The 22,834-nt window shown below is 44.6% G+C and overlaps 1 protein-coding gene across 1 annotated transcript in view; it reads left to right on the top strand.

The window, feature by feature from the left end:
* TLN2 (talin 2) overlaps window positions 1-22,834 on the top strand; it is a 394,205-nt gene that overhangs the window by 207,002 nt on the left and 164,369 nt on the right. The window contains exons 4-9 of the mRNA XM_069483220.1: window positions 11,267-11,438; window positions 13,207-13,304; window positions 14,618-14,747; window positions 15,542-15,694; window positions 17,563-17,705; window positions 19,359-19,486. Coding sequence (XP_069339321.1) covers window positions 11,303-11,438; window positions 13,207-13,304; window positions 14,618-14,747; window positions 15,542-15,694; window positions 17,563-17,705; window positions 19,359-19,486 — 788 coding nt within the window. The 5' untranslated portion in view covers window positions 11,267-11,302. The remainder of the gene's footprint in view (window positions 1-11,266; window positions 11,439-13,206; window positions 13,305-14,617; window positions 14,748-15,541; window positions 15,695-17,562; window positions 17,706-19,358; window positions 19,487-22,834) is intronic.

Below are 22,834 nucleotides of genomic sequence, written 5' to 3'. Positions count from 1 at the left end.
TGTTGAGAATTTATCATTTCCTGTCATCTCCCACGGGGAAGTGTTTATTTCTTCCTTGTGCTTTTGATGAAGTAATATTTATGTGTACAGACTTAAATTTGATTTATTTTTGTTATTTGGAAATATAAATCTTACCCATAACTCACTGATGAAATTGGTAAGACTTTTGATCTGGCTTTATTTTATTAAGTATAGGAAAATGATACTCCATCAGAATACTTCGATTTAGTTAATATGCTTTTTGTAATTCTGGTTTGATCTGCTAGTCAGTTCTAGAATCTTAGGCTTAACAGAAAACAGAGCATTGCTACTTACCATGCATGTCCATGCTGTTTTCTGTAGTAAAGTCTAGTCCAATCCTTTCTTCTTCTCTGTCATTTCCACTGTTTGCAATATATTTTAAAATTTATAAGCATCTATCTTTTCTCTGCCTCTTTTCTGTAAATCTGGTTTATTGCCCATGCCAGATGTTTTTTGGCCCATTCATTCCTTTGTCAATTCTGTCTTGTGGTCTGGCCCCTGGCAGCCTGAGCCCGGGATGGCAGGATGATTCTGCGGGGTAGATTGAACTATAAAACCTGGGTTGATTATTGGCCTCCTTAGTTGTTAATGCATATTCATTTAGCTGACCCATAAATCAGACTGCTGCTATCTGTACATTTGGATTTCATTACTTCTCGTCTTGATATCTTCTGTGTTGCTCTGGAAAAATATTGAAAATATATTGAACAAAAGAGGAAATTTGGCTGAAGGAAATAATCTGAAATAAACAAGAGGTTTCAAACAGAAAAATCTTTATTGCAGCCTTGTTTACAATAGTGAAAACTTGCAAATATCTGATATACACAAAAACAAAGATACAGCTTAATTATAGGGCCTTACATTGCAATATTAGTAAATATTGTCTTTATTAAAAAAAATGTTTCTAAAGAGTTTGCAATACTGTGGGAAATGATTATTGTGTAATTAGAGTGGGGGAAACTCAGGATATAGAATCATGGAGAGTATCATCTCAACTACATAAAAATATGCACAAACCCTGGAGGGAGATGTGTCAAAATGTTAGCAGTGTTGCTCTCTGGGGGGGTGGGACTGGATTTGGAAGTCTGGATTCAGACAGACCTGGCGTTAAACCTTCCTTTCCTCTGTGTTTGCTTGTTACTTATGAGACAACACCTCTATTAAACCTAATTTATCCAGGGTGAATAGGACTTCTCTCGTTAAATCATTAAGACTAATGCAACAAGTGAAAGTTCAATTATTATTAGAAACATTATCAATAACTATTTCTCCCATGTTACTGCTCTCCTAACACAAGCACTAGAGTGATTATTCTATGTTGCCTCCTACTGTAAACAGCACACATTAGAAGGCAGAGCTCCCAGCCCCGTGGTCTCTGTCAAGTCACATAACTGCTGTGATCTGGTCGCCCTGCTTGGGTGAAGTCTGAACCCATTAGCATGGGGTGATGTTGAAAATTCAGTGTCTTGACCTGTAGAAAGTGCTTAGAATCGGTGCCAGGCACATAATCACTTACATGTTAGCTGCTATTATTTATTTTAAAATTTTAAAAATAAACGTATGTATTAGTATTTCTTCTTATGTTCAGGAGAATGGGAAAAATTACAACCACAGGTCCTGTGGAGAACTGGACTTAATGACTTCTAAGTGTGAGATCAGGGTGACTGCAAGTGATATGTGATGGAACTGAAACATTCCAATTTGTAGGTATAAAATGGGGGTGATCTTGGAGTGAGTGGCCATGGAAAACGAGGATCCTTTGGAAAATCTAATCCAGTCTGTGCAGGCCGGGTTGGGAATGTGATGACAGGCTGATGGGCTTTGAGTCTGCAGAAATGGGACGTTCAGTCAGGTTCCTCGGTTGGTGTCAGTTCTCCAAATACGTGCCAGATTTTTAGATCTAGTCTCTAACAGAAATGCCCTTTTGATTTGTGGTTAATGGATTAACATAGATAAGTGGCAAGAGTACGTTTTTAGTTTTTTCCTTTTTCCTTCAGAATTCCTCCTTGCCAAAACCATGCGCTATTGCGTTTTTGAGTGACATGTGGTGTGGGTTTGCAGTCTTCTCCTCGCTGGTCCTTGAGGGGGAAGGGAGTGGAGCTAGGAAGTGGAAGAGCCTTCAGTTTCTTAAGGGAAACCCGACATGATAACGTAGATTTGCATGGTTGCTTTGCAGTCCTAATCCGTGCCGCTCCAGCTGACGTTCTTCAGTGGGACCGTGCCATCTCACACGAAATTACCTGCAACGTGAGGAGGCTCACCTGAGAAGGAACTTGTGTACAGTTCTTTTCACACATTCTTCCAGTTTCAAACTGGGAAACACTGAAAAATTTCCCCCAGATCATTGCAGAACAAAGCTCTATTTGTTCCAAATAAAAGCTAACGTATCTCTGTCCATCAGAGTGCTGTGTGCCTGAATGACAAAGCTCGTGTTGACCAGCCTCCGTAAGTAGCCTAGAGAATCCGCTTTCCTGAGATTTGATAGGCTTGTCATCAAGGATCAGAAAAAACAAATGATGAGACGAGTTAGTCCCAGTTATCCAGACAAATACATAATTCACAGTTCTCCTGCTCTTGACCTTCACTTTTATTTTTCTTCTGTTTTTTTCTTGGACCTGACCTTTTACTTTTCTGTCATATCTATTTTTGTGAACAGCCCATGTTCAATCATTTGAATGAGTTAAGGTATAAAAGAATTCAAAATCAGAGTTCAATTGAGAGCTGCTTTCTTTCTTCAGCTTATAACAAGAGGTAGAATATCGCAGCACTGAGAGGTAGACTCCGGGAGGACTGGGATGTGTGGATGATTTATTCAGCCGTCTTGGCAGCCGCAGGTGAGCAGTGAGATTGCCAGAGAGAGAGCCAACTTAGCCTTCTTAGTCGTCCGACAGAAAACGGTAGTATCTTCGACACACAGGCCAGGAATTTGCTTATCTTCCCAGATCCTCTGCTGTCACCTATGAAAAGGGAATGCACGAAAACCCCAAATCTGTTTCACTCTCTAGCCTGTGGAGCACAGTGGCAGGACATACAGGGAAGTACCAGGGAACCTTTCAGTGCCAAGGGATGGCGGGTGATAGCATCTCCTGCGTGTTTCAGTGGTGACTCAGGCCAGGAGCTGGTGCCAGCATGACACTGCCACCGAGGAGAGGATGCTTGCTGGCTGGGTGGTTTGAAAGACTAGTTTATAGAAGTGATGCTGAATGCTGGGCTTGAGGGATGAGTGACAGAGGGGAGGTGGATACATTTCAGACACACAGGCTAAATTAATTGAGGCGGTTATGCGGGGATTGGAAAAATCATCCAGTTTCGTCAGTACAGAGAGTTCTAGTGGTGTGAGCAGGAGATGGGACGTGGCGGGTGAGGCTGGGCAGTGGGTGGGGGCCTTGATCCTTGGGCTAAGCCCTCTGAACCTGATTGCCCATATGTTAAAGATGGGCATTAGAGATCAGCTCTAAGCACAGTTGCAAAGCTGTGAAGACATAGGCCCTCTTCCCCTCCCTTTCAGATGGGAGAGTCTTCTTCCTGTGCTTCCTGCTCACTGCCCTTTCTCAGCTGGGCCAGAATTCTGGATCATTCTACAGCACCCTAGCCTTTCCTCCGCAGAATTTCCTCTGAGTTAGGCATCATCATTAACAAAGGGCAGCTCAGCTAATTTGCCTGGAAGGTTCTGAAGCTTACCATTCTAAGGTAGTGATAGGGAGCAAATGCACAAATCCACTTTTATGGCAAAGTTGAACTGGGAACAAATTTTGGGACCAGCGACATACTTAATGGTGGAATTTCAGGTGCCAGTGCCAAGAGCTGCCTGTCAACGGGCGGGTAAGGTGGAGGGTTCCTTGAAGGTCCCTAATCGCACCACGTGGGTACCCTCTCTGTTCATTGTGCCAGTGTGAGGAGGTCTGGTTGTGGTTTTCTAGCCGTGTGACCTTGGGAAGGTCTCTTGATCTCAAGATTATAGTTTCTTCATCTGATAATGGAAAACAGTATCAAAGGTCTTTCCCCATTGTCCTGTATTCCATATTGTGGGCACTCTCTTTGGCTCTCTCAGAAAGGGTAGAAACGCTGACTTGTCCCTCCATTCATGCCTTAAATATATATATCGAGCCTTCTCTGTGGCAGGTATGTTATTGTGAGGGACATACACGATCCTGGCCCTTGGGGAGCTTCCAGTTATTCCTGACTGATGTGGCCTTGGTTCTTGTTTGAGTGGTCCGTTTGCCGAGGTGGAGAGCTTCATCGTGTAAGCCACGAGGTGAAGCTTCTGTGCTCCCTGGGGCAGGTTGTTGATGGGTAGACGTAGTTTGGTCTGCTGGACACTGGCTTCTGCTCCTCCTTTAGTAGGATATTAGTGTGGATTCCTAGTGACTAATTTAGAAAAACGTCTGGTTCAGTCTTTCCATGGGGAAAATATGTATGGAGTACATATTCATTCCACAAATATTTATTGGGCACCTGCTGTGTGCTGGGCAGTGTGCTAGAGCCTTGAGATTCAAAGGTGACTATAATGATGCAGCCATTGCTCTGAGGCCAGAAGGGGACATGGACTTCTAACGACAAATTTATTCCTGATGCTGGGTACTGCCAGAATACTGGGGACAGGCACGAGTACACACGGGTGGCCCTGTGGTTTACCTAGGGGTGTGTGTGGCTTGCATTGCAGCCCTGGGTGCCGATCACTTGGCTGGAGTTCTTATCGACCCACCTGGCCTGCTGCTAAGTCTACACCTGTGTGGGCGGGTTAATCACTTCTCCTGTGTTCCTTCACCACTTAACCTTTAATGACAGTTATTTCTAGTTGAAGTATTCAAAGTTAAACAAAAGCCCTGGCCTCTCTTGCCTCTGTAAAAGAACTACATCGGGATTCTTATGTGAGTGTTCTCTCTGGTTTTCTCGTCCCCGCGCTCTGGCTGCAGGGGCGGGGAGCCTGTTCATCCTGGTGCCTTTCTAAGTGGCTGTTAGCCACGTGGAAAGCTCACATCAGCTGTGCTCATTACTGTTTCCCCCGAGTTTACTGCTGGATGGAGCTCTCCCAAGTTGTGGATATGGAGACTGCAGGAGCCTCTGCACTCAGGCTCTGCTCCCTGGGTCTCACCAGTTGGGAAGAGAGATGAGGGGCCCAGTGGGGAGACAAGATCTCTGAGAACGGTCTGGTAGCTCACAGCAAATGTGGCTCCTTCAGAAAGCTGGACTGAAGGTGCGACCAAACGCAACCCCCTACTTCCTCTCCTCTTTGAATTAAAGATACCTGGTTCCCCAGGAAGGGTTGACTTGACTTTTCTTCAAGACAGTGACAGATAGGCACCTCTCTGTGCCTAGTCTGCTCGGTGCTTGGAGTCTGAATGTTCAGGGAGCCCCAATGTGCCTGAGCACAGACTGCCCTGAAGACCCAGATGGAGGGAAAGACCCTGGGTTTGGCTTCGGTGGCACTCTGGAGAGCTCTGACCCCGTGCACAATGCGTTCTTACCTGCCAGAGGAGCTCCTCCTCTTCCTGGCTCGTGGAAGATCGGGTAAGGAGAGAAGGGGAAGCTCTTTCCTTGGCATTTCTTTAATAGAGCAGAATTGTTCACAGGAGATTGAGATGAATGATAGCTTTACAAAGGCCCACATTTTATGCTGACATTTGGTTATGTGATACATGCTATTATTAAACAGGGCTGTATATCACCTGCCGAGAGGGGAACAGACATAAAGGAAGGGGGCGGCAGGTACAGCCATCCGTATAATTGGCTGCAGCAGCTTTACAGTGGGCCATAGTGGAGAGTCTGTAGCTGGAGGGAGACAGCAGGCAGGGATGGTGGCCAGCTCTCACTCCCCTGGAGATCCAGGGCCAACTCAGCCATGGTGGCCTGACCCTGTGGTCCTGCCAGATGGGGACAAAGCCTCTGCTTTGCAGGGGAGTGTGTAGAGCCCCCATGATGCCTCCTATAAGTTGCTCCTGGGCAGAGGTCATTGATGAGCCCTGGGGCAGCAACTGACAGTAATGCCAGCCCTGCCCATAGGGTGTGGGGTTTTTTCTCTTGACCTCTTGGACTGGGGGATGTGAGTGACTGCCAAGAGCAGCCTAGGTGCTGTGAGTTAGCTGCCCGCAAACATGCTGTGCTTCATAACTCTTCCTCACATGGATCTACGTCTAGAAAAAGCATATTGTGGGACTTGAATGCGGATGAACACAAGAGCTGTATAGTGAATAAAGGGCTTACTAGAAGGTGAGCTCTGTATAGACAGGAATCTTATCTGTGTTTGCTCCCTAATGCCTGTTACGGTGTCCGGTAGATAACAGATGCAAAATGAACAATAAAATGAATTTTGCAGCTGAGATGTAGCTGAATACAGTACACTGCTTCCAGTGTTTCTCCAACCCCCGTGATTAATATCAACAAACCCTTACCTAGCACCTTTGACGTATATTAACTCATTTAATTCTTTAACAACCTTATACGTAGATCTATTATTACCTCCCATTTTGTAGAGGAGGGGACTGAGGCAGATGGCAGTTAAGCAGCCAGCTCAGGGGCTGGGGCACCTCCTGGCCCTCGATTACCATCAGGCAGAGATCCAGGGGGAGGTGCTGGTCTTGACCAATGATGGGCATTGATTTTGAAGAGGAGGTGGCCTTGGCCGGAGCTGGGCTTGTTTGTCCCTGGGTGGAGCAGGCTTAGCCCGGGGACCCTGTGCTGCTGTCATCATCCTGGGCTGTTTACAGCTACCCGGGACTGAAAAGTGTTCCTTTTAAAAGGAAAATGCCTGGGCTTCACCACTGGTTCCACTGGCTCATCTTCCACAATGGGGAGGCCACGGAAGGGTTTTTGTGTGGATCCGAGTGACCTTCACACTCACAATGAGGGCAAAAATGGTCAGAGTGAGAAGAGATCATGAGAAAAACAGTGCAGGTTTTATGAATTTGTACCTTGTCTTTGAGCAAATAAAAAAGACTTAAGATCCAATAAGATGGCAGATATTCAAATTGTGTTAAAAGAAAAAATGAATAAGGGTAGGGTCATAAAATAGAGATAGGGATTAGATTGTGACAGCATGCAAGAAACTATACACAGATTTGACTCTGAGCTTTCCTGCAGCCAAACCAGACAAGGAACCCTGAGCAGTTCTCCTGGCCTCTCAGTCTATACCCGCACAAGCCCACAGAGGGGGTGGGTACCGGGGCCAGTTGCAGGCTGTACCGACGCCGTGCTGCCCTGAAAACATCACAACAGGCAAGGACCATAAGTCTTTATCCAGACATGTTGTCTGCGTGGCATCGTTTTCTCGGGGCTTTAGTGTATGTGCAGTGAGACTGCTCACCAGTGTTGAAAATGCACACTCATCTCTAGTTGACATTTCTAGGTTGCTATGCGCTTTAGTCCTACTTTCTTTTTGCCGTGGGGTAAGTCATGGTACTTGTTGCCAGCAAGTGTCCATTTTGCCAGTATCTCATCTATTGTGAGCAGCGCTATTGCTGTGGTTCTTGTGGGAGGGTGATTAAATCATCGTGCGCTTTGATTTCCAGGCCTCATCTAGGCTCCCCTGTGTGAATGGTCTCCTTGTACAATACTAATAATGATACCTCAACTTTGTACATAATGTTACAGATTACAAGGCATTTTTACGTGCATCATTTACATTTTAAAACCATTCCTGTGAAGTAAATTGTTGGTCTTGTCTCATGCTTGGGAAAACCAAATCATAATAAAACAGGGATCAGGAATAAGGGGACGACACTGGGGCATTTTAGTCTTGGACCTGCATGCGGTGCTGAGAATGACAGCTTTGGTTTTTTGGATTTTTTTTTAAATAATGTGTTCCTGTATAGTCCTATTGATGCTTTTTTGTAATAGTTGTTTTTTGAGTGATAGAAAAGTTGAGAACACAAGTTCCATGATGGATGTCTGTCTGGTGTTCCTCATCTGTTCAACATCTACCCCGAGCTAGGGTGGTCCTTGCCTTCCACGGCCCCCCTCGTCAGATGTTAGGATGAGGAGACGGGGGAGCAGATGGGAGTAGTTGGCGGAGCATTGAGTATCTGCGGGAAGGTCCTTCTGCAGAAGCTGGGTACCTCCTGCTCTCTGAAGGCTGCAGAGAGGAAGTGAAGGGTCCAGGGGCCGCCCAAGGCATGGGCAGGCCTGGGAGGGAGCCAGGACTGTAGACTCCTCATCCAGCACCCTTCTCTGTGAACCCAGACTCACCCACTCTTCTCCCAGACAGACTCAGGGGCAGCAATGTGGGCCGAGCCCAGAATGGAGAGACGTCTGGTGAGGAAGGGCACTTAGCTGTCCCGAGACTGTCTCTAGGACCACAAAAAGGTGGAAACCATGTCTATGTAGATAACTTCCCTGTGGAGTTTGCAGCAACCATGTGATACGCATTTTTGCATGAAAAAGTCTTAAGATCATGAATTAGAGCTAGCGCCTGTTCCTCTGCCCTCTCCCAGCAGGCCCGTCTGGAGGCTGACCTGCTGTGCCAGCCTCTCTTCTGTCCTCTTCTGGACCTGCTACTCCAGACAGGCTCTGCTCCACCCCTCCATGAGACCCTTCCAACCGGCTGGATTCAGTTATTTCTCAATGGCGTCTTACCTGACCTGTGACCAGCAGTCAGCACAGCTGGTCCCTTGTGTTTGATGCACTTTCTTCCAGCCTTCACCCTCTGTCTGCTCTTCCCTTTACCTGTCCTTGCTCCTCTTCCTGATTCAGAATGTCATTCCCAGGCCAGGACTCTCTCTTTGTCTCTCTTGCTCACTACCCTAGATGGTCTTCCTAGGCCCTCCTGCCCAGCAGTATCTCCAGCTTTGCGTGTGACACTCTGGTCCACCTCCCTCCCCCTGAATACATCCCAAAGAAACTCACCGCCAAGTCTTTGTCTTCCCCTATCTGTGTCTCCAGCAGCCTTCATTGCCCCCGTGGTTTTGGACAGATTTTCCTCCTCTCCTTCCTGTCTGCCTCAGAGCATCTCTCCTGTCACCTCACTGACCCTGTGTCCCCAGGTGCCTCCCCCACTTTTCCTGCCCTGCTCCCTGGTGTGTCTCCTGCTTCCTGAGCCTCCAGCATTGGGTCCTGCTGCTACATCGGGCTCTCGGGCCCATGTCTCGGCTCTGTCTTGGCCTTCCATGGAATCTATCTCTGCATGTTTAGAAGGACCATTTGTTTGGTCCTCAGAAAGCCCAATTTTTAGCCAGGGAAGGGCAGCCTTCACGCAGAGGGGATTATGCTCCCGCTCCTGTCCACTGCATCCCCTAGAAAGCATCCATACCTACATGGAGCTCTGTGGCCTTCCCCACTGACAGCACCAGCCATCCCATTGTCAACCAGCCCCAGGGGACAGATTAACCATGGAGTAATCTGCATCACAGCAAATTAGTCCATTTCTCTCTGGAGTTTAAATTTTATTTCCCCAAATTGGGGAGTTGCTTGGCTAAATATGCCTATAAAAAGAGGGGTGGCAGTAGCATTTACATATGGTTTCAAAAGTCCTTGATGTCACAGGTGGAAAATTGCTGGATATTTTGAATTCCTCTCCCATATCAGCAGTCCAGCCACCACCCAGGCTGTAGTAAATTAATTCAGTTTTGGGGCAGATGCTCAGTAAACACTGCTATGGTTTGTTGAGGAGTGTATCTTGACATTTCTCAAAGAGGAAATATTTTTACACTTTTACAGGCAAAATTCATTCAGAATGCAAGCATGGGGCAGAATGGCTTTACAGCTGGGTGGCCTTGAAAGGTTGCTTCATGGGGACAAACCTGCCCTCGGACACTAGAGCATCTGCTGGAAAATGTTCTCTGTACCCAAGTGACCCAGCCACCTGTTGTTGGGAAGCCAACAGCGGAGCGGGCTGAGAAGCTGAGGCCTGGAGGCCGCACTCCAGCATCTGGGCCCAGGAAGCCTCCTGTCCCCTCGGCCTTTTGGCCACCTCCTTGCTTCTTGGCACTTGCCTTGTTCAGGGGGCAGGAGGCACAGAGGAGGCCAGGGCCCAGGCTTGCTACCTGTAGACGCTCTAATAAAAGGCAAGAAAGAGTGTGAGCGTGAGATGCCCGTGGATTTACGTCATCTGTGCTGTGCTGTTTTCATTACTCACTGGAAAGGGCCTTGTTTTGTTTGCTAGGAAGGTGTCCGGCCAGTTAAATCCGAGTTGGTTCTTCAGGTGCAGGGAAAAAGCATTTGGGATACAGGTTTCTTACCATCTCCATCTCATGCCCAAAGCAGCCTACGTGTGGTAGAGGCTGGCTTGGGTTTGGGGAGCAGGGGGCAGTTAAGTTTCTGGCCATGGAATAGAGCAGGTATTGGAACTAGCCCATAAGCCGCCAACTCAAAGGAAATGCACTAAACTGTTGGATTTACATTTTAAAAAGAAGGCATTTATGAGATAACTCAAAGTCAGCCCAAACCTGTATATTTCCCAAAACCATTGAACTGGACAAGAAGCGAAATATCCCACTGGTTTGTCTGAACAACATGAGAATTGGGTTGGCACTGTATGCACTTAGAGCCCCTGAATTTGTAAGGCTGCACGGCACGCTTGGCATTCACATTGGCTGGTCTGGCCTCGTGAGTGATGGCTGCGCATTGGGCTTGCATCATCTCCCGTTGGGATTCTATTTTCTGAACCATGCGGGGCTGGTATCACTATAGACACTTTGTGGAGAAATTGAGGCACAGAGTGCCATGTGACTTGCTCAGCTTGACACAGGCTCTTAGTGATGGAGCCTGGCCCAGAAGTCATGTCTTCTGGTAGGTGGGTGGGTGGAGCTCTTTGTCGTGAGGAGCACCCGAGAGGGCACCCTTGATTCTTCCCTGTCCCCGCAGGAGCTGGTGGGGAGGGACCCAGGGGCACTGAGGCTGCTGACAGGCGTCTTCAGGAGACAGCTGTGGGCACCCAGGGCTCCCTGCCTCTCGCCTTGAGGATGTTAACTGGGGAAATTGTGCTCCCAAGGACCTCTTCAGGGAGCCCCGAGTCGGAGGACTGTTGAGAGGGAGGCTGGGTGAACACATGTTATTCCCGCCTCCTAAGGGAATAACGTGTTATTCTCGCCTGCTTGTCACCCCGTGGTAATGACCTTTAGACTGTATGCTGCTGTCATCTGTCTTTAAATGTTTCAAAAGTGATTTTTAAACTTTGTTTTGTAGCTCCAGTAGACTCTCGAAGTGCTGTTTTATTCTCTCGATTTTTAAAGTTGATCTGAGAGTCCAGCGTTTTTTCGTCAAGACAAATGACTATCGTGAACATCAGAGTTTGTCTCTTCATGTTTTCCAGACGTTCTAAGTGAGACCTTCCAAATCATCTAGGAAAATGGTGGCCCTGTCCTTAAAGATTTGTGTCCGCCATTGCAATGTGGTGAAGACCATGCAGTTCGAGCCATCTACGGCAGTGTACGACGCGTGTCGAGTTATTCGCGAGCGGGTACCCGAGGCGCAAACCGGGCAAGGTGGGTCACTGCTGACTTACCGGCTTCTTCACTCTGCAGCTAAAGAAACAGAGGCTCTGAGGGGTGCACAAGCCCCCTAGCATGTATGTTATAATGCTCGCTTCCGTGTGAGACTGGGGATGACGATGACCACACCTGCTGCCGAATTGTCGTCATCTTGACCCCTGGGACATTAAAACTGCTCTGCGGTGTACAAGTCACTTTAGGGCAAATGAAGCTGCCCTAACACTTACTGCTTGTGCGCATCCTAAGCCCTGTTTCCCCTGAACACTTTCCACTGCCTTGAGGATCCACAGCAAGTCTTATGTTCCAAGTCCTTTGAAAGGGCTGTATAAATTTTATCTCAGACCTTTAAAGACATTTGTGATATTTTGTGTGATGTTTTGTGTGATGTCTGGTTAAACCACTGACCCCGTTTGTCTGAGTGTAAACAGAAAGCATTCAAACAATTTCATTTCCTCTTTCCCTTTGTCTTCCTTCCGTGTGTCCTTCCCTTACTTAGCGTTTGACAGACAGTTGAGAAATTGGATCACTCAAGTGGATAAGGCTTTAGTGTGAGAGTGGAATAAAACGTATCTGAAACTTTGGAAGAGTAAAAATTAAAAATCAAACATCACATCAAGGGTAATGATAAGTAAGATGGGTCATCTTGTAAAGATCTATAATAGTTTTCACAAAACTCTTCTGATCTTTTGATCTAAAAGCATTATTTATGTTATTCAAAACACTGCGTTATTTCTGGATTACCCAGAAATAAAAATAAAGTTTGCTTATATCCCCGACCTTACTCTCTCTGATTTGGTTGTTCATCATTTCATTGCTTTATTGTTCTTTTTTTTTTTTTTTTTTGGAATGTTTTATAGTTTGCTTTTATTTATTATTTATTTTATTTCAAAATATTAAGGGGGTATACCTGTTTTTGTTACATGGATACCTTGCTGTTTCTTTTTTATTGTTTTTTTTTTTTTTCCCCCTCTTAGGTTTTTCTTTATTTCTTCGGTCTGGATTGCTATATAGCTCTTGTGAAGGCAAAAACCTTTAAAGGTCTTGAAGTTGTTTCTCTGAGTAACAACACAAGCTCTGTACCTCATCTTGGGTCTCTGAGCAGGAAGAAAGAAGTCTTTGGGTAGAAAATGCTACTGCTCCCCCAGTCCCTACCCCTTGTATCTGCCAGGCCAGATTCAAGGTTTCCTATGGAAAGCACCAAGTTTAACTTTCTAGAGTTTTCGTAATCTGGTGGCAGTGGTAGGACAGAGGCTTCATCTCAGGAGGAGCTCCTACCTCTCTTTTATGATGCTGTCTTGGGATGACAGGGACCATTCAAGGTGTAAGGGCTTCACCTGTGCCCCTTTGCCCGAGTGGCCTTGGACTTAGGTGGTCACTTCCTTAGTTTCTCCATGGCTCCCTTCGCATTCTCCGTGGGTTCTTGGCCTGGTTTTTATAGCAAGGGTTAAGGAACAAACTCAGATTCAGTTAGAAAGAAACTTGGACTGCTTTGTTGTTGTGTTTCCCACAATTTTAGGTACAGCTACGGCCCACTGGCGTTAGGAAGCACGAGCCTCATTTGTGGGTGTTGCTTCTGCGACTCAACTCTTCCTCCTCCAGGTCTGCTTTGGGCCAGCGGCTGCTTGTGTTGTCAAAACGAAACGTTTCTCTCTGCCGGAGCAGAGCACCCGCGTCCTTGCCGAGTCAGCAGGCTCAGCGCTGGGAGTCAGCGATGGCTGCATCGCCGCCTAGTCTTCTATTTTCCTTTCTGTTTGTGTTCCAGCTTCCGACTATGGGCTGTTTCTTTCGGATGAAGACCCCAGGAAGGGGATTTGGCTGGAGGCGGGCAGAACACTGGATTACTACATGTTGCGAAACGGGGTATGCTGCTTATCCTGCATTTTGGGTTTTCATGGCTTTGCCCCGGGCCTTCCATGGAAGCCAACGTTATTACACCGTTTTGATGCAAGGGCATCTTAGTAACAGTTTCGATGTAATGAGCTTTATAAGGGCTGTCCAGCTGGTGATAGAAAACGTCAGCAATCCAAATTCTTGGGATTGCTCAGACAGATTGAAGCAGTTTGGCTTAGTGTGTGGAAGCAGTTTTACATGCCATGGTTGGACTTGGTAGGTGTGAGATGCCAGATAGCGTCTGGCTATAACACTGGTAGGTGTGCAGGAGGTGTCCCTGTGCCTGGGGACGGGGAGTAAGGACAGATGACGGGAAACGAAATGGGGTCCTAAAGGCAGTTGGAGACTGAACATTAATCAGTGTTTTGATTTTGAAAAAAACTTCAAATTAGAGATGAGTTTAATAATGATCAGTAATATTAACAACAACAAAAATGGTTGTATGTATCATGGAAGTAAGGCGGGATAGTGAGGAAAAATGGGTTAAATGTTCTGTTCAGCCTAACCTCCAAGGTACTGGGGATCTTGGTATGTTGGATGGAGTGTCATATTGGTCTGTATTCCATAAAATAAGAGTGAGATACGTGATGCTGATTAATTTCCCTTCCATGGTTATATTTTTAGGAAGTGTAATAAACAAGAAATCTCTTATTTAAAAATAAGTCCTAAAGTTTTTATCCCTGTTTGGTCTTGCCATTGTTGTTTCGCTGTACTCTTGTGAATAAATACCACTACTATAGCGATACACCACTACTAGGAAGGATTATGGGGATATTATGCATGTATTTCATTATATATAATATAGTAAAATTTTTTTAAATAAATTTTTATTTTATATGTATTAGATAGTAAAAATTGCTTATGGCAATATGAAAGATAATTGGAGACACATACTAATGTCTTTTTAAAAGGCAAATAGTCATTTCCCTCTACTAATTCTCATTAGAGCAGATAATTCTCAGCCTTTCAGGAGGACATACATTACTTCCATTTCACAAAGGGTAACTTTCAGTAACTGTGAGCTATAGATATTACTTCTTGGGGTGCAATTTTACTATCGGATTTTAAAGAAATCTTTATGAAAGCAATTATTTAGCACTGTAGAGTCTGTATTATAGTAGTGGCAACAACCCTATGAAAACTTAGGAAGGTTTTCAAAGACTTTTTGGAAGAAAGAGGAAACCAGGGTCTGCTGGGGAAAATCCATTTTTTGAAGAAAAGCATCCAAGTTTATTATCTGTGTTCCCACTCGGTGTGACACGTGTGTGTGGTTTGTGCTCTAGGATATTTTGGAATATAAAAAGAAACAGAGACCTCAGAAAATCCGGATGCTGGACGGATCTGTGAAAACAGTGATGGTGGATGATTCCAAGACGGTGGGGGAACTCCTGGTGACCATTTGCAGCAGGATAGGTGAGCATCCACGTGCCTCTGTTGAGTTTTTTGCTTTGTTTTTGATTGCATGCCTCTTCTCTTTCCCACCCCCATGTGGTGTCTGGGCAATTTTGAATGTGTCTTAACACACCAAGTTCTGCCCAATCCCAAGAGAGTATGTTCACTCTCCTGATTTGCCAATCTGCTAACCACGTGGACTTCTCACTAAGTCACAAGTGAGAGCTTTCATTTCCCTTTCTAAAACAAGGGATTTTCACATTGAAAGTAATATTTTCGAAATCATGTGATTCAGTCTCCCACCTGTTGTTGCAGTCTATGTAAGCATCATTGATGTGCCCTGTCTCCTTGAATACTAATGGCGACAGCCTATACGATTGATCATTAGACAGCTTGTCCTCTTGTGGCTTCTGTTAGTCCCCCCACAGGATAGGTCTGTCTCTTTTCTACATGGAGGCCTTCAAATATTTGAAGAAAACAGACTTGCCTATCTTAGTTTTTTCTTCATGCAAAGGAAGCCCAGTTCCTTCAGACACTTCTTGGTTGACATTGTCTTGTCTTCCCCTGAATGATCCCTACTTTGTTGTTTCCCCAAAATTAGAGGAGATGATTGAACATGATGTTTTGAATGTGACTGAACTAGCTTTGAAGGTCCTTTGTTTTATTGGTCGTGGCTGCCTCCCTGGTCCTCACATCAGCAAGGCCTCTTTTTGTCCTTTGCCACCATGCAGTCCTTGGGATATCACAGACCCTAGGCCGAAAGGGGTCGACAGCTGTTCAGTCATTTAGAATTATAACCTAATTTCCATTGTTAGGAATAACGAATTATGAAGAATATTCTTTAATCCAAGAAACTATTGAGGAAAAGAAAGAGGAAGGGACGGGTACACTCAAAAAAGACAGGACGCTGTTACGAGACGAGAGGAAAATGGAGAAGTTGAAGGCCAAGCTTCACACAGATGACGACCGTAAGTGTCTGAGAAGGAAGTGAGGTACAGGCACTAGGCTTCGCCAAGCCTCTTTCCTCCCCTTGTGCATATGACTCAGGGCAGGTTTTTGTTTTCTTAATTCTGTGAACAAAAATAACTGTAATACCATTCATGTCTAAAAAAATAATCTCTTAATGTGAAATATACCAATCATGTTCACAGTTTCTTCATTATCTTCTAAAAGTGTTTTAATAGTTTGAACTGGGATCCAAATAAGGTTGGACAACATGTCACTTAACTGTTTCTTAATTATGTTCCCTCTCCATCTGTTTTTTAATTGACAAATAATAATTGTGTACATTCATGGGGTACAATGTGATGTTTTAATTTATGTAGAATCATTCAAGCTAATTAACCTATCTATAACTCTTACTATCTTATTTTTTTTTAGTGAAAATGTTAAAAATCTATTCTTTTTAGCAATTTTGAAATATATATTATTATTAACTGGTCACCATGCCGTGTAGGAGTCCATCTCTTTTTTTTCCTTGCAATTTTTGTGTGTGAAGAAACCAGATTGTTAGTTGTATAGCATTTCCTACAGTCTGGATTTTGGTCATAGCATACCTATGGTGTCATTTAACATGTTCTTTTGTCCCTTTTAAATCCTTAGATCTGAGGGCTTGATTAGATTTAAGAGTGTGTATGTGTTTTAATAAAGACACCTTCCTTAGTGGTGATGTGTACTTTGATCAGAGAGTTGTTTCTGATTGTCGTCTTTGAGGGGATGCTATGTCCAGAGATGACCATTTCCTAGACCCATTACTTCCTTAGAGGTAAAAAAAAAAAAAAATAGTAACATAATTCTATCATGGGAAAGTCATTTTCCACAGCTACACAGTTAATGATATATGGAAAAGCCAGCACAGAATCTCATGTGCCCCTAAAACCCAAGCTGTGTGCACCTTGCTGCCTGACCCTCCACTGAGAGGATCTTAATTCATTGCACAGTCCACTTGGACATCCCAGCCTCTTTCTTTCCTTGCTCTTACTTTTGCTGCTGCATTAGGATGACGTCCTCATTCTCACTGTGTTTGTTGCTCTTTGGTAGGGCTATCATTTCCTCTGACCCTTTCTGTTTGTTTTTTCTTTCTACCTCATTTGATTTCCAGTTATATACATCTTTCCAAGAGTTCAGTGGACAAATCCCAAGGTTTCATTATTATGCACATGATACTCTGTGTGCTGAAGTTGCTTACAATCTGGTGAGGCCGGTGAGAAGTACTTACCAACAACACATATGTTAAGCCCAGAGAGGAGCGTAGCAGTGAGAGCTGTGCACCGTGGGGAGGGAAGTGATCCATTCCCATGTACCTAGACGTGAGGACGGGGTTCTCACGCTGGCTGAGATGCGAGCTGGGCCACGCGTGGGGTTCCGTCAGGCCCCTCTTTGGTGTTCTGTCTGCTTCTTCCCCTCAACACATTCATTCTCTTCCTCATTTGTACTTGGGGTCTGTTAGGCTCAAAATTACTTCCCTTGCTGAGACTGAAATATTTACTCTTGATTTAAAAGGAAATCCTGACTTTGGTTCCTGAGCACAAATGCCGATTTCCTTATTTCTTCCCCCGACTCCCTACAGGGAGAGGGACCTGTTCTAAATTCATTGTAGTGCTTTAGCTAACTTTAGGAATGGCTGGGAATTTTCTCCCTCATTTCTGTATTTGTCAGTCATATGGTAGATGAGAAATGGTTTTGCAAAGTTAAAAAGCACAGTTCTAATATAAGAGGTAACTGTAAATATCAGAGTTGAAGAAATCTGCATCTACATTGCACTGCTGTTTCGGTAAATCCCCTTTAATTAAGAGGAAAAATGAACTGTTCTTTTATATGTCTTGTTGTGTTGCAGTAAATTGGCTGGATCACAGCCGGACATTCAGAGAACAAGGAGTGGATGAAAATGAAACGTTGCTGCTTAGACGGAAGTTCTTTTACTCTGATCAGAATGTGGATTCGAGAGACCCTGTGCAGCTGAACTTGCTGTATGTTCAGGTACAGTATGAACTGCTCAGACAATGAGGTGGTCGAGGTTGCAGGAAGCTCCTGGCTGTACCTAGAGGAGAGCTGGAGCGTGGCGCTGGCTTCTGTCCCACATATGGCGTCCAGTTTCCGGTGGGCACTGCTCGTGGGCTCCTCCCTTGTTTCGTTGTGGTGCATGTTGGTCTTCATTGAGAACTGCCAGGTGTCCAGTGTAGGGCCTCCCTGTGGCTCCCCAAATTGGGACCTAGTGGCCAGCGCCGCCCCTCTCTGCCTGGCTTTGAGAGGCAGTTGTATTTCATTTAATCTGCTCACCATTTCAGATGCACTAAAGCTTTCTTAGCATCTTAGAATACAAGAGAATATCGGTCAGAAAATCAGTACTTCTGATTAACTGGAAGGTAGCCTCTCAATAACCTTTCTGTCTTTACCATTAACTAATCGCTTAAACTCAGAAGATACTTCACATATTTGAGTTACACTTTCTCAGTATGTAAGATGTGGGCTTAGCACTGGATTGTCCCCAAGGTTTCTTTTAGCTCAAGGAAAACATCATGCATCTTTCTCCTGCCTTCTCTTCCCCCCACCAAACTTCCTTTCATTCTTGCCTTCCCTCCTTCTTCCATTTATCTATCTATCCTCCATAGAAATAATACAGGGATTGACAAACTGCAGCCATGCCCTCTGCCTGTGTTTGCAAATAAAGTTTTATTAGTATACAACTCATTCATTTAAGTGTTACATGGTGCTAAATCCCTTTAGGTGTTACATGACTCTGTAGGTATTTTCTGTGGCTGTTACCACATTCCAGTGGCAGAGTTCAGTCATTGTGACAGAGGCTATATGGCCCACAAGGCCTGAAATGTTTACTATTTGGCCTTTTAGAGGAGAAGTTTGCTGACCCCTGAGTTAGTGGATGGAAGGATGGCGTGGAAGTGGGGGCCAAGAAGACAGGCTGGGAGGCCAGGAGGGAAATAGCAGGGAGATGAGAAGATGCTTGTTGGTTTAAGTCTCAGAGTGATAGTTAACAGTGTCCGTCCTAGTGTCTGAGGGGTCATTTACCTAGAGAAAGGAAAGGGAGAAAGAAGAGGGAAAACAGCAACAGTAGTGACGGTGGATTGAGAACTAGAAGAACTTCAGACACATGAGTTCCCCGTTGTTGGTCATTTCCCCTAAATGTCTTGAGCCTTGAATTGTTGTCTGTCTGTATGTGCATGTGTCTCCATCTTTCTCTCTTTATGTTACATTGTTCTTTATCTTGGGATGGAGGTTGGGTTGATTTTACTTGTAGATATTCTTCGTGCCAGCTTTATGATTTAGGGTCATAAAAAGTAAATCGTATTTCTGATTTGGCCTCTCTGATCATTTCACAAGATTTTCCTTTGCCTCTTTATTTTTCGTAATCACGCTGCCTTCCTGGATTATCATCAAGCTGTACTTGAGGGGCACCCGGCACCTCTAATGCTTTCCATCTACAGGCCATTTGGGGCACAGACTCGTTTTCCTTTCACCTTAATTCTGCGGTGCTGCAGTCACCCGCTGTGTCATGCACGTGTCACTGTGGGTCGGCTGGCGCCGCCTCCTGCCCCACAGAGAGCAGGAGTGTGTCAGAGGAGAGAATGTGTCACTGCCCCAGGTCTGATGCTCTCCCTTCTGCTTGTGTTGCAGGCTCGGGACGACATCCTGAATGGCTCTCACCCCGTCTCCTTCGAGAAAGCCTGTGAGTTTGGTGGATTTCAAGCCCAGATACAGTTCGGACCTCATGTGGAGCATAAACACAAACCTGGATTCTTAGAGTAAATGACACTTTGTTGTTCTTTTGTCTCTTTTCTTCTCCTCTTCTGTTCCTTCCACATTTTTATTTTTGAGCTAGGTACCCAAAATACACACCCTGATTTCAATCAATGGTGAGGATGGTAGCTTTTACTCAGTTGAGTGTATGATCAAATTTGTGGACCGTGGGGTAAGCCCGGGAAACTCCAAAATTTCTGCCATTGGATAGAAATTCAGTGTTGAGATGTCTGTAAAGGTCGTCCTTTCCAGGGTCAGAGAATGTATGATTTCCTCTGTACCAAAGAATCTGTTGCACCCTCCAGGCTGTCGTCTGGCATGTTCTAGGACGTCCGTAGAGTTGAGGAACTCACTTCCTCCATCTTCTATAACCTCTGCCCCTAAGAACATTCCTTCTTTATATTAGGACAAATTTTGTCATCTTTTAATGTCTTTGTATCTCTGTATGAGAACAACAGAGTATAAGATTCACAGTCTTTATTACAGTCTTAAGAATTCTTCATTGCTTTTAATGTGTGATGTATGTGTGAAATACTTGCTCTGTTGTTTCCACCCTTTTGGTCTTTGGGTCTTTTTTATAAAACGATGGTGCATTTTCTGGCTTCAGACTTCAAGATTCAGGAGAAAGCTAACCCTGCAGGTTCATCACGGTCCCACAGGACGTGGCTTGAGGTTTGGGTTTCCTGGAAGTACCCGGCACGTCCATTCCAGCATTCATAGGCTGGTGTTTGAGGATGTTCTCCCCTCTGTTTCAGTCTGGATTTTCCAAGAGTCTTGCCTGTTTCTTCTTCTGGTAATATTCCTTTTCTTTATCTGTGTTCCCCCCACCTCTTTTTTTGTTTTTCCTTTCTGCTTCCTCTTCGTGCAGATGAAACATTTGCATAAGCTGTAAAAATCACTCCGGAGTGGTCAATGTCATGCTGTCACCCACAGTCCAACTTGTAGGGGGTTTGGAAGTGGGGACATGGTGTGAAGGCTGACCTGGGAGTGGGAGGACACGAGCTTTGCTGGAGGATGTGACAGCGGCGTGAGGTGTGTTGAGTAGGCCGTCCATCGCACTGTGTCCATGTGTATTGAGGGGAGAGGTTAAAACATAGGCTTACTTGGCCTTTGACTCCACTCTCACCTTGGTGGGAAAGTAATTGGGACCAGCACATGCCCTTGAGTAAGAAGAAAACCTGACTTTTCTCCTGGTGGCAGAGAATGCCTGGCCAATGTGCTGTTTGGTCTAAATTGAGTTCTTACCAGAAAAACCCAAAAACTTCTACCTTTGAGTTGGTGAATCCCTAAGGCCTTTATAAGGTGTTGCTTTGCCCTACGATATGCCATATGGTGACCTTGAGTCTGAGAATGGCTCTGAGCAGTTCCTGTGACTTTGTTCCATATTCTCTAAACAAATCACATGGGCAAGTGTTCCTCAGGGCCCATTTCTACTTGACTATTCTGGCTTCCTCTGCAGGAGCCTCGGGAAGCTCAGACACTTTTCCAAAAACCACATGCACATGTTCTTTTTAGGAGTTTCTACATTCCTGCATTCTAACCTCATAGCTGGTCCCTCAGATACATTTGATGTCATAAATCTGAGGATCTTGCCCATGGATATTGATAAACACCAAGAACTAGTTAGGCCTTGGAGGACACAACATTTCTAGCTGTTTCTAGACTGACTGATGAAGAGTAGGAAAAAATGGAGGGAAAATGGATGAGCCAAAAAAAAAAAATTGAAATGTTTGTTTGTGGCTTTCCTAGCTGTACACCTGTGTGGCCCTGGTGGGAAGGAGATCCAATGTAACCATTGACTGGGTGCCTAAACGGGTGACGATGCTACCCTGGTCATGTCATTTCATTACTGCTCTGGGGCAACTAATTCTCAGGGCCCCCTTGTGAATTGGGAAAGCGGTGTTTTGTGTGATAGATGTGGAAGAAGCAGCACAGGGAGAAGTGGCTTGTCCACAGTTCCTCAAAGAGTTTTCTGCAAATAGCTTCTGACTTCTAACACTGGGCTCTCATTTTCAGAGACATTCCTACTTCTGGTGAAAGGCAAAGTTGCCCTTTTCACTGGTCTCCCAGTATGCAGCAAAATGAAGAAGGTACTTAAAAATGTGATTACGAAGGTCGTTTGGTCTCTTTCCTAGTAATATTGGTTATACAAACCAAATCGTGGTGAATGTTACGACATGGCTGACTGCTTGTGTTGAGATTACAAACTCGTACCAGAGCATTCGTATCGGCCTTAACGATGTGGACTGCAATTTGTGGTTCTATTGAGTGCGGCATACTCACACTCCAGCAAAAATGTTTTTCTGTTAATAATCTGATATCGCAAAAGTTAACCAGTTGTATTGAGTCAGTTTTCTCTTTTCTAATATGAAGCTCATGCCTCTAGTGATATGTGCACCCTTGCTCAGATTTCAAATTAAAATAATTATTTTGCCCGGTGGCAATTATTTTTCCTTACGAATTTGATTTACTTTTTAATTAAACCAAAGCTAGTCTAGGTAATGAGGCATTTTCACTTAATGTAGACATTTAATTGTGTGTCTTACTGCTCACACACCATACAGGTAAAACTTCCTGAGGATACAAGTCCCCTCTTAATTAAAACAAAACAGCAAGGCTACATGTCCCTGATTTGTGAGTTGGATAGTCGGGTCCTGTTTTCTCCTGGACTGTCCCTGGAGACTGGCAGGGCTCTGTTTTGCAGCCTTTACACCGTTCCCCATCTAGCTTTCTATGTGCTATCTGCTTGAATAATTCATGGATTAAAAAAATAACGAGAAGATTAGACTTTTGACAGAGCCAGATGGAAGATACAGCCACCAGAAATTTCAGTTGCATAGTTTCTAAATGAGGTACCTAGAGGTGTGTTTAACAGGTACATGTCTTTTAATTTTTCGAAAGTTTGCTTAGCATTTTTGCTCAAAGTTAGCACAACATGGACATTTTTATGAGATTCTCTTTCAGCTTTATTCAGACTCTTCCATGATTTCTGGATTCAATACTACCTTAGTGAAGGTATTCACTTAGAATAATGAAAATCAGAGTAAGAGATTTTCAGAGATATTCAAGGATTATTTACTATATCCCATCAACTCTATAGATGGGGAAAATAGGTGCTAGAGAGAGAGAGAGGTACAGCACAGAACCTTCAAGAGCTGGAAGCCAGATGAAAGCCAGGTCTTCCAAATTGAGTCTAATATGTTTTTACCTACATGATGGTTTTCCTCAAGTCACCTTCAAAGAGTCCCAGAAAGGGACATTTTATTAGTGTATGAAGTAAAAACAGCATATCTAGTAATCAGGTATTTGCTTTATGCTCTTCTGTGTTTTAAAAATGCTTGCAGAAAACATAT

Source organism: Eulemur rufifrons, chromosome 2 (assembly GCF_041146395.1).
Source record: "Eulemur rufifrons isolate Redbay chromosome 2, OSU_ERuf_1, whole genome shotgun sequence".
Lineage (NCBI taxonomy): Eukaryota > Metazoa > Chordata > Mammalia > Primates > Lemuridae > Eulemur > Eulemur rufifrons.
Note: the sequence above shows the minus strand (reverse complement) of the source record. Positions and strands in the feature narration are given on the sequence as shown.